Source organism: Carassius gibelio, chromosome B1 (genome assembly GCF_023724105.1).
Source record: "Carassius gibelio isolate Cgi1373 ecotype wild population from Czech Republic chromosome B1, carGib1.2-hapl.c, whole genome shotgun sequence".
NCBI classification, from domain to species: Eukaryota; Metazoa; Chordata; class Actinopteri; order Cypriniformes; family Cyprinidae; genus Carassius; species Carassius gibelio.
The window spans coordinates 33,451,191-33,463,161 of NC_068396.1; the positions used below are offsets into that span (position 1 = coordinate 33,451,191).

The 11,971-nt window shown below is 38.8% G+C and overlaps 1 protein-coding gene across 3 annotated transcripts in view; it reads right to left on the minus strand.

The window, feature by feature from the left end:
- The window catches only part of LOC127949399 (adhesion G protein-coupled receptor L1-like), a 44,474-nt gene that overhangs the window by 8,183 nt on the left and 24,320 nt on the right, over nucleotides 1-11,971 (minus strand). For all 3 annotated transcript variants that reach the window (XM_052546584.1, XM_052546585.1, XM_052546583.1), the window contains exons 8-19: nucleotides 11,166-11,462; nucleotides 9,129-9,232; nucleotides 8,719-8,904; nucleotides 8,310-8,348; nucleotides 8,055-8,235; nucleotides 7,671-7,793; nucleotides 7,218-7,423; nucleotides 6,407-6,580; nucleotides 6,108-6,317; nucleotides 4,380-4,600; nucleotides 4,232-4,298; nucleotides 2,694-2,785 (exon numbers count right to left, since the gene is read on the minus strand). In XM_052546584.1, the coding sequence (XP_052402544.1) occupies nucleotides 2,694-2,785; nucleotides 4,232-4,298; nucleotides 4,380-4,600; nucleotides 6,108-6,317; nucleotides 6,407-6,580; nucleotides 7,218-7,423; nucleotides 7,671-7,793; nucleotides 8,055-8,235; nucleotides 8,310-8,348; nucleotides 8,719-8,904; nucleotides 9,129-9,232; nucleotides 11,166-11,462 (1,900 nt within the window). The remainder of the gene's footprint in view (nucleotides 1-2,693; nucleotides 2,786-4,231; nucleotides 4,299-4,379; nucleotides 4,601-6,107; nucleotides 6,318-6,406; nucleotides 6,581-7,217; nucleotides 7,424-7,670; nucleotides 7,794-8,054; nucleotides 8,236-8,309; nucleotides 8,349-8,718; nucleotides 8,905-9,128; nucleotides 9,233-11,165; nucleotides 11,463-11,971) is intronic.

Genomic DNA, 11,971 nt, shown 5'->3' on the forward strand with positions numbered 1-11,971 from the left:
AACACAAATTTAACCAGTTAATAAAAGGACCAACAAGAATAACAAAAACAAGTAAAACTCTTATTGATTTGTATTTACAAATAAACCTGAACAGGTAATAAAAACATATAATCTTTTGACAGGTTTGTCTGACCATAACATGATCCTGGTGGTTAGGAAATTAACAAAGAAACGTTTGCAGAATAATTTTCATCAAATCTTTAAATCAGGAAAAGTAGGTATTCCTCAGAGCAAAATGTTAAAATTTGAAAATGATATGAAAAACATAAATTGGGATGATGTATTTACATTACAAATTGGTGAATTGGACAAAAACAGTGAAACTGTGATGAGAACTACTGAAAAAACTATTCAAAAATACACACAACCGCTAAAATGTAGACAAAATGTATCTCTACCATGGTTAAATTCAGATATCTATCAACTAATGAAAAAGAGAGATATAGCTTTGAAAAAGTCATTGCTTACAAAAACGCAGACAGATATTATACATTTTAAATCATTAAGAAATAAAGTAATTAGTGATATGAGGAAGGCAAAAACTGCATATTTTGAGCAATTGGTTACAAAATCAGGAGGAAATAGCTCATCTCTTTGGAAGTGTATAAATAAACTTTCTAAAAAAGAGGGTACACAAAGAAAACCTTTAGTGGAGCTGAACATAAATGGTAGATTAAGTACTGATAGCACTGAAATTGCCAATGAATTTAATAGATATTTTACTCAGTCTGTGGAAGAGCTTGCTATGTGTTTTAAAACTATACAACTACCTCAAAATGTAATAAATGGCACACCCTCATCCTTTCATATTTCTGAGGTTGATGATCATAAGATACTTCAAATTATTAATCAACTGAATAACTCAAGGGCTAAAGATATTTGGAATGGATACTGCATTTGTAAAAACATATAGTGCTTGTCTGATAAAGCCCTTGGTAAATCTGATAAATTTATCAATTAGAGAAAATAAATTCCCTTCAAATTGGAAAACTAGTATTGTAACTCCAGTTTTCAAAGCAGGATCAGCTGATGAGGTTCAGAATTATAGACAAATTTATATTCTTCCTGCAATTTCAAAAATTCTGGAAAAATTGGTAGCTGAGCAACTTATCAATTATTTAGAAAAACATGATTTACTTTATTCTAAACAGTTTGGTTTTAGGCATAAGTATTCAACAGAAATGGCAAACTGCTATCTCACAGAATTTATTAAGGAATCCTTAGATAAAGGTAATGTAGTAGGTGCAGTGTTTTTAGATCTCAAAAAGGCATTTGATACTGTGAATCATGAAATTCTCCTACACAAATTCAATTTATTTAACTTCACTCAGCAGGCAATGAATTGGTTTAGATCATATTTAGAATCCAGAGATCAGTGTGTTAAAATTAATAATTCAAGATCAGCTTTACGAAATAATAATATGGGTCTCCCTCAAGGGTCAGTTTTGGGCCCATTGTTGTTTTCCTTATATGTTAATGATTTTCCAAACTGTTGTAAGCAAACAAAATGTCAGTTATATGCAGATGACACAGTCATTTATGTATCTGCAAAGACTCCAAGTTTAGCCGCAGAAATATTAACAAATGAAATGATTGGTGTGTCACAGTGGTTACAGAACAGTTGTTTGACCCTGAATTGTACAAAAACTGTCTCAATGTGTTTTTCAATCAGAAAGAAGGAAATGAGTGATTTTTTAATTAAGATCAATCAAAAAGGAAATTGAAACAGTTAATAATTTTACATATTTAGGTGTTATTTTAGACTCTAATTTGAAATTTGATATGCATGTTAAGAAGCTATGTAGAACAATCAAAACAAATCTGAATTGTTTTTACATGATTAGACCATATATATCCTTGAAAGCAGCCAAGTTATACATGCATGCAATGATTTTTTCACACTTATCTTACTGTGTGACTGTCTGGAGTCAGGTTTCTCAACTGACTATTAAACCTGTTAGATCCCTATATATACAAACACTAAAAGTTTTGGATAAGAAACCAACCAGATGGCATCACTGTAGCATTTTACAAAAATATAGTTTGCTTAGTTTTGAAAATTTTATAAATTCATCTGTTATTAAAATGTTTTTTAAATGTTTAAACAATCTTGCGCCAAAAGTTATATGCAAATTAATATCAAAACAGAGTAGTAGGGTATCGCTACAAGAGGTGCAACTACACAGAACTGTATAGCACCACAGAGAAAAACTAAATTTGCACAATCTACATTTACAGTTCAAGGTACATTGTTATGGAACAGCTTGTCAGCTGAATTGAAAATGCAAGCACAGTTGAATATTTTTCAAACAAAACTGAAAAAGTGGTTCAAACAAAAGCAGATATGTGAACATTGGTGGTTGTACATAGACTTAGTTGTTTATTTTATTTTATTGCATTTTTTTTATTTTTATTTTTTATTTTTTTTAGCCTAACCAGGGACTGGGGCTGCAAATTAGCCATTGGCTAGAAGCCTATATGTAGAGCATCGGCTGCATGAAACTGTAGCAATGTTATACTGCATTGTCCCTGTTAAATAAACTGATAAATAAATAAATTAACTTCTTAATTATCTCATTAACTTCAACTCTGCTTCAGTGTTACTTTTAACACTGCTTCAGAGTTTATATGAGACCAGCCTCAGAGTGTTAAATTAACACTGAGGATTTTGCTGTGGACCCCTGCATTCTCACTTGATGTTGTCGAATCGGCTGGAGTCTGGCTTCAGGACGGTGGAGTGACGCAGCATCCGGTGGATGGTGACGACCAGCACTGCTAGGTTCAGCTGAACACAAGAGGTCAAAGGTCAGACAGCTCTCAAGAGAGCGGAAAAACACTCATTCCAGCATGTTTTTTATCCCCTCACAAAGATACTTTGCATTCTTAGTCATTTTAGTCAAATCATTCTTGCTGGGAATCGAGGGTCTAGTGAAGCACACTGCATTGTGAGATACGCAATATTATTCAGAATGTGTTCTGCTTGTACATATATAACAGTTCATCTGCATAAACTTGTAAATAAATCAATAAATATATATATATATTTATATGGTATACAGTTTTAATGGTTTAGAAAAAATATATTAATAAGAAAATTAATACATTTTAAAAACAATATTAAAATGTAAATATTTTTGTGTGGACACATGTATTAATAAGGATTGTTGGAGTTGTTAGGCTGGTCAGATAATTGGTCAAGATATTCTCAATACTGGAAAGGAAAATGAATGCTTACAACATAAGTAAAAAATATTTTTTTTTGATTGAAAATAAATACACACCCACACACACACCCAGCTAGAATTTTTTTGTTCTAAAAATGTTCTTAAGAACATTCCCATGGATTTTCTAACAATGTTTTTAGCAGGTAGTTTTATTTTTGTTCCCGGAACATTCTATCAAAAGATAGGATAACGTTCTCTAAAAACATTCTAAATTTGTTTATTAATAACATTATTTGAACATTATCCTCTAACATTCTAATTAAGATTTAAGCATATGTTTAGATGTTGATATCTGTTTAAAGTAATAGTTTGGTCTGATGTCACCATAATGGTGATAAGTGTTGGGTTTATCACCTCTTCCTCTTTTTACCTCCTCTTCCTCTTGCTCTTCCTCTTCCTCTTGCTCTCCCTGTAAAATTCTTGAAATGGCTAAACTGAGGGCTTTTTGTAGCTGGCTGATTGATGTTCAGTTTTGCAAGTAAGTGCCTTCAGTTGTGTATTTGAGTGGTAGCAATCACCCGATGTGTTTTGTATTTTGGATACATGTGTTTTCCAAATGGCACTCTGAGATTTCATTTTTGTACGAAGTGTCTTATGTATGAAATAGAGTGTAGTATGCAGGACCAAGTGTGTTGCATAAAGGAGTAAGTGTGTTGCAGAACTGCAACTAGAGTGTAAAGCAGCGCTTTTGTTTAAGGTATGGGTACATGTGTTTGAGGTATGGTAACAAAAGCTTCAACTTGTGTTACTTTAGTCTAAGCATGGGTCTATAGTGTTCAAGCAAGGGGCAAAAACTGTAATATCCTAATGATTTTTGGCATAAAAGAAAAATCTATAATTTTGACCCATACAGTGTATTTTTGGCTATTGCTACAATATCTCCATGCAACTTAAGATTAGTTTTGTGCTGCAGGGTCACATTTATAAGCTCCGTCTACATACAAAGGTGTGAATATGTCAAATATGTTTTTTAACATTTTATAAATTAATAAGTAAATTTATCTTACCAGAATAATGAGGGAGGCAGGGCCAATAAACGTCCAGATGAAGTAGTTATCCACCCTTAACCAGCAACTACCAAAAACAAGAGTGAAATGACACACACACAAACACACCGATCCCACCGATGAGTTCTGCGGATGGAAATACACTCACGCTTTGGGTCCTCCGTAGCTCCTGTAGTCGATGGCCGTGGATATGGCCACCACCAGTGTGGGGAAGCCGTATGCGGAGAGGTAGTAGTACTTACGACGAGACGTCTCGCTTTCAAACACCTCCACCATTAGCACATACAGCTGCACCGTTTCCATGCAGAGCCAGCAGAAGACGGACAGCAGGAAGAAGTGCAGCAGACCGGCCAGAACCGGACACACCACCTACACACACACACACACACACACACACACACACACACCTGATGCATGAGCACTTCACTGCTGAGGAGGTCTGGTTTACTCTGATGTGGTCAGAATTAGGTTGACAGTTTGGTCTGATAAGGTTTGGTTTAGCCTGATCAAGTCTTGTAAAGTCCGATGTGGTCTGATGTAGCCTGGTTTAGTCAGATGTGATCTGGTGTGCTCAGAATCAGGTTGACTATTTGGTCTGATTAGGTATGGCTTAGTCTGATTAGTCTTGTTTGGTCTGATGTGGTCTGATGTAGCCTAGTTTACTCTAATGTTGGGGTCTGAATGGTCTGATGAAGTTTGGTTTAGCCTGATAAACTCTTGTTTGGTCTGATGTAGTCTGGTTTAGTCTGATAGTCTTGTTTGATCTGATGTGGCCTGGTTTAGTCTGATAAAAGTCTTGTTTGGTCTGATATTGTCTGGTTTAGTCTGATATGGTCTGATGTAGCCTAGTTTACTCTAATGTTGGGGTCTGAATGGTCTGATGAGGTTTGGTTTAGTCTGATAAAGTCTTGTTTGGTCTGATGTAGTCTGGTTTAGTCTGATAAAGTCTTGTTTGATCTGATGTGGTCTGGTTTAGTCTGATAAAGTCTTGTTTGGTCTAATATTGTCTGGTTTAGTCTGATATGGTCTGATGTAGCCTAGTTTACTCTTATATTGGGGTCTGAATGGTCTGTTGAGGTTTGGTTTAGTCTGATTAGTCTTGTTTGGTCTGATGTGGTCTGGTTTAGTCTGATATGGTCTGATGTAGCCTAGTTAACTCTAATGGTGGGGTCTGAATGGTCTGATGAGGCTTGGTTTAGTCTGATAAAGTCTTGTTTGGTCTGATGTAGCCAAGTTTACTCTAATGTTGGGGTCTGAATGGTCTGATGAGGCTTGGTTTAAGTAAATTCTGTCTGATATAACCTGGTTACTCTACTATGACCAGGTTTAGTTGGATACAGTCCTGTTTGGTTTGATGTGTTTTGGTCTAAACTTAAATATTTAATTTCCAAATGGTAAAATACACACTGATGCAGCAAAAAAGCTAATTTGGGACGTATATCTACAAATGTGTGCAAAATTTCAGAATCCAAATTGTCAGCAGTCTTTAAGGATTATTTTTTAAATGAAACGATACTCCTAGACAAATATATAATCATAACACTACCGAATGTGTTCACTTGATTGTTTTAGGTTAGAAGACAATGGGAAGAACTAACCCCACAGCTGACACACACATGGAAAGAGCTCGGCCACTTAACAACTGTTCAATTAAAATAATCTATTTTGCTCTGGCTGCTATGTCTGTTGTCTTTGGTTAGCCTAAAAGTAAAATAAAATGACATTCAAATGCCTTAAAGCAAAAGTCCCCTAAATTAATTGAATGGTCACTGCATGTCCTGTGAATGTCCTTTTATGACCATTTAGGGGACATCCTGGGGATCTTTATTTGTTAGCTGGGGTTTGCTCTGATGAGGTCTGGTCCTCATGAACTCACGGTATAGTGCGTCTTGTCCATGCCGATGAGGAAGAGGAGCTGTGAGATGAAGAGCGTGAGGCACAGGTTCTTGTGGATGGTGGTGCGGTCGCTCTGAAGGCCTCGCAGGCAGCAGAAGGTGGAGATGCACAGAGCCAGACACACCAGAGAGATCACCATCCCCACCCACGTGATGACGAACAGGATCAGACCCTGAACGCCGCCGGGATACTGGAACAAGATAACCACAGAGTGTGAACAACGGACACGTGCACCGTGTGAAGGGTAAACGTATGTGTGTGTGTGTTTGTGAGACTCACGGCGGGCTGCTGGTGGTTCATGAGCACGGCGAAGTTGGTGAGGTGCGAGCAGGCGCAGGTGGTGTGTGTGTTGTTGCTGTGCAGACGTCTGCAGCCCTGTGATGACCACTGACCCGTCATCGAGCGCTCCGAGTAATTCCAGAACGAACAGTTGGGATTGAAGTGATTCTCCAGCTGGCAATACACCAACACAGTCACGCCCATAAGAGTGGGATGCTTATGCAATATAAAATTTAACTTGCTTTTTTTCTAATCTACAGTACAATTTGGATTTGGTGGGAATGTTTTTGGTAGGGAGGTGTTCTGCTAACCAAGGCTGCATTTCTTTGAATACAAATATAGAAAAAAATTCTGAAATATTATTACAATTTAAAATAGATGTTTTCTATGTGAATATATCTTAAACTATTATTTATTTCTGTGATGCTGCGCTGTATTTTCAGCATCATTACTCCAGTCTTCAGTGTCACATGATCTTCAGAAATCATTCTGATATGCTGATTTTTGATTGCCTTCAATGTTAAAAACAGTTGTGTTGCCCGATATTTTTTGTGGAAAGTGATGCATGATATTATAATCAGATATTGTTATATTCATATTTGTGCGTAAGTGTGTGTGTGTGTGTGTGTGTTTGTATATGTGTGTGTGTGTGGGTGTGTTGCAGTGTGTGTGTGTGTGTGTGTGTGTGTGTGAGTGTGTTGAAGTAGTTGCAGTGTGTGTGTGTGTGTGTGTGTGTGTGTGTTGCAGTGTGTGTTGCAGTGTGGGTGTGTGTGTGTGTGTGTGTTGCAGTGGTTGCAGTGTGTGTTTGCACCTGCAGGTGTCTCAGTGTGAACTCGACGGGTTTGGTCAGGAACACGCGGCTGGACTCTTTGTTCATGGAGGCAGAGATGATGTGTGAGTTGACGGCCAGACCGTGTCCTCCTGACTTCTGCTCTCCATCCGTCTTCAGCGTGGCGTTTTGAGTGGAAAGGAACGAGCCCAGGTTCTTATAGAGCGTGAACACCACCTTCACCTGACCTGATGCACACACACACACACATGGTCACGTGTCAGATCTACACGACCCATCCCACACAGCTCTCAAAATAACCCGCATCATCACGCACGTCACCACGGCAACCGCCACAGGAGCCGGTGACCATGGTGGCTGTTGCCATGGCAACACTGAGAGAATAGGTCTAGATGCATGTTGTGAGTGTGAGCGTCTGAGACAGACAGACAGACGGAGAGAGAGACAGAGAGAGACAGAGAGAGAGAGACTGACCGTTGCGGCTGTACTGTTTGATGGTGGATGCTGACACGTGGATGGTGCTGTCACTGTCATACGAGTTCGGGAAGGACAGATCCTTCAGCTCCATCTCTGTGTTGAGCACATACACCTCCAGATCTGAAACACACACACACACACGCGTTTGCTCTTTAAAAACAAAAAGCATAAAATCTATAAAATCCCCCCTTCAAAAAATAACGTTGGTATTCATATTTGATCACAGCAATGCATTATATCTGAACTGATATTCACATAAAAAACTGCTGCTTTTAAATTGTAATAATATTTCACAGTTTTCTATTTTTGATTTAACAAATGCAGCCTTGATGAGCAGAAGACATGGTTCCTGAATGTCTGAGCACTGGTGTATATCCGTACCGACGTTGGGTGCTCGGTCGCTGAAGTGACCCCCGTACAGGTTGTTGGCCAGCAGAAACGCTCCTTTCTCCATGACGTCCAGCAGCATGGTGGCAGTGTGTGACTGTTCTGTGACGTTCATGTCCTGCCACGACTCCAGCGCCTCCAAACGCAGCAGGTTATCCACAGTCTGCACCACCGCCTGACACACACACACTCAGGTGAGCACCCGGACACAGACACATGTGTCTGCACGACTGTGTGCTGCATGATTACCTGAATAAATGCTCGACAGGTCCGCTCTCTCTTCTGAAGCTAAAAGAGACCAAGAAACTGTTACTATGCTAGTTTGTGTGTGTGTGTGTGTGTGTGTGTGCTCTTGTTTTTGTGTCATATCAGGACACAACTCTGTATAATGACATGGGTATGACACAGGTATTACAAGGAGAGGGTGACTTATGAGGACATAACCCATGTCCCCATTTTTCAAAACACTTATAAATCATACAGAATTAGGTTTTTTTTTTTGAGAAAGTAAAAATGCACAAAGTTTCCTGTGAGGGTTAGGGTTAGGGGTAGGGTTGGTGAAGGGCGATAGAATATACAGTTTGTACAGAATAAAAACCATTACACCTATGGGATGAACACACTTTACACAAAAACAAACATGTGTGTGTGTACACACCTTGTTGTAGTTGCGTGTGGCTGACTCCTTGTTTCCGGGTCGCAGCGCCTGCAGCTGTGAGTCTAGAATGTCTAGCAGCTGCTCCATCAGACGCACAGAGGAAGTGACATCACCAGCATAGACCCGCCCCCGTGTGTGATTGACAAGTACAGCAGCGATATGTGCTGCGTTCTCCCCACTCTTAATCTACAGAGATGAGAGAGACATCAAATATCTGTTTATCTATCTATCTATCTATCTATCTATCTATCTATCTATCTATCTATCTATCTATCTATCTGTCTTTCTGTCTATCTGTCTGTCTATCTGTCAGTCCCTCCACCATCAATCCATCCTTCCATTTGTCTACCAGTCTACCTGTCTATATCCAGTTAGACTGTCTCAAACCTGACCTCTGACCTTTGACTGACCTTTTGAGCGATCTGGTTGACCCAGGGCGAGGTGCAGTTGCTGAGGTCGGGGCCTCTGGGGTTCCACACCACATCATTAGCCGTACACTGATAGGACGCAATACCTGAATGACGGACCGAGAGAAGGAGAATGGAGTAATGCTGCCAAACAGAAAACAATGTCGTAGGAAAGAGGAAACCCTGATAAGAGGCATTCCTTTAGAAATATTCAAAATATCCCAAAACAAAACAGGGAGACTACTGTGAAGCTGTATAGAAACATCTGACCTTGAAACAGAAAAAACGTCAGTGGAAAGCACCGCAAACAGGAACATAACACCCAGAAAACACTCTGACCTATAAAATGCGCACTTGAAGGGTGTGGTGATTTTTTTTCTGGCAAAGTTCAATGTTTCATTAAAGATAAAGAAACTGACAGATGCATGCACACGTGTTTTTTCAACATTAAGATTTTGAATTGGAAATATTTCAGATTTCAGAATGGTCATTATTTCATTTAGCATTTAATCGCTTTCCGCAATTCTTAAACATTTTCATGCTCTCTCTAAATTCATCTGAGGTAATAAAAACTGCATGTGCAATCATTATAATACAAATAGAAAATGGCATTTAAATTCATTTTAGAAGAAGTTTTCCTCTGCAGGAGACTGTGGCTTTAAAGCTAGCATTAGCATATGACCTTCAAGTGCCTTGATGTAATCTGTATGATCAAGCTAAAACACTGATGGTAATGACTGTTAGAAACACTGCTTGCCTCTAATAATAATGCTAAATACATTTAAAAACTATATTAAAAACTGATTTTGTATCTGCAGGCTTCGTATAAATGACTACGACAAAGATTATGAAAAACAGAAGCCATCAAACACCTCACGACTGTCCAGAGGCGAGTTCACTGCGAGTTCAGCAGCGTTCATGAATATATTACACAAAGCCATCCACTAGAGATACGATGCTAGAATAATAAAATGTCATCAACTGTGAAACAAGACTACTTAAACGCATTCCACAAAGATAAATATTTGAAAACTACAGTATTTTTAATAAACCTAATGGTTATGAAGCAAAAAAACTCTGCTTCGCCAATTGTTTGATAATATCTGAAGCTTTGTCCAGATTTCTAATCTAAAGTCTAACATTTAGAATTGAATCTAACGTTCCTGTAGCTCAAGTGGTAGAGCATTGCTTTAGCAAGCGCAAAGTTGGGGGTTCATATCCCCGGGAACACATGTTAAGAGAAAATTGTTAGCCTGAATGCAATCTCAGTTGCTTTGAATAAAAGCATCTGCCAAATGCATAAATATTAATAATAATATTTACATAAATGTAAAGTCAGAGATCTCAATATGAACTCAAACATGTCTCGTCAAATTCCCTAAAGATCAAATATCTGAGCTGTTTCTCCATCTTTCTCTTGAGAAAACATTGAGATTCGGAAGAGACTTTAACCTCATCTCAAACTGTGCTTGGATGTGCCAAGGTTTGCAATCTCCTGTCAGAGATCTCAATATTAACTCAAAGACATCACAATAAATTCTTTGAAAATCAAATGATTTGAGCAGTTTCTAAATTTTTTCTCATGAGAAGAGGACTGGATTTGGAAAAGACAAAGATTTTAAAAAACTAGCCATCAAACGCCTCTCGACTGAGAATTCAGCAGCGTGCATGAATATATTATACAAACTCATCAGCTAGAGACACTAGAATAAAAGGACATTATCAAATGTAAAATTAGACTACTTAAATGTGAAAACTACAAACACAATGCATCAACATGTTTTTCAGCTCATCATCATCACCTACATTCTGTTGTTAATGCCATTACACAGAAAAAACAATGTTGCCGCTGGTTACATGCTGCTAAAAACATTTAGAAACAAAATGATTTTTTTTTTTACAGTTTACTCAACTCGGAATTGTATTTCCACCAGCAGCTGAAACACACCCACTGAGTTGTTTATTTTAGCTCTGACTCATCTGTACTGTGACTCGACACATGAAACCCCCTGAAACACCAGTTTACAAGCCCTTACTGACCAAGGGATCCTTTTGGGCACGGCCTCTCCACCCTTTCTCCACGATGAGTCGGGGGCCACTGGACCCCGCGAGTCACCCGGCCCTCACACATGGGTGTGCGCGGCCCCTGAGGCCTGCGGGGAGGCCTGATGGTCACCGGGACCGTGGCTGTGATGGGCCGCCCTGCTGGAGCCCTGTTTATAGCTCCCACTGGGTGGAAGGTCACGGATGGGATGGAAGTGGGGCTGAAGCCCATGGACACAGTGGTGGAGAGTGCACTCGGAGGAGTTGTGGAGAGAAGAGGCGTTGAGAGAGGATCTGACAGGACAAAGACAAACATAAAATGAGGTAAAGCAGAAAGCAAATGTGATAGGAATCCTGACACATTTTATTTACAAGTGTTCCACCCACATTTACAAGTGAATTCAGACATTTCAGAACCATTAACAGACCCAAGCATCATTAAAATCAATCTGTGTTGGTGTTTTTTAATAAAAGTATCGGCTATAAATAACAACTCTGAGCAAAAGTCTCCTGTTTCTACAGATTTTTGGAAATTAGGTCTTGATTTTCGCCCACAAAATTCACTTAAGATCAAATGCTTCACAGATTTTTAAAATGTGAAAATGGTGAGATTTGGAAGATTTAGATCTCATCTCGAACTGTGCTCAGGTCTGGCAGGATTTGAAATGGAAAGTCAGAGATCTCAATATGAACACATGAACATTTCTCACAAAATTCCCTAAAGATCAAAGATTAGACCTGTTTTCTCTTGAGGAAACAATGACATTCGGAAAATTCTCAACCACCTCTCAAACTGGGCTTGG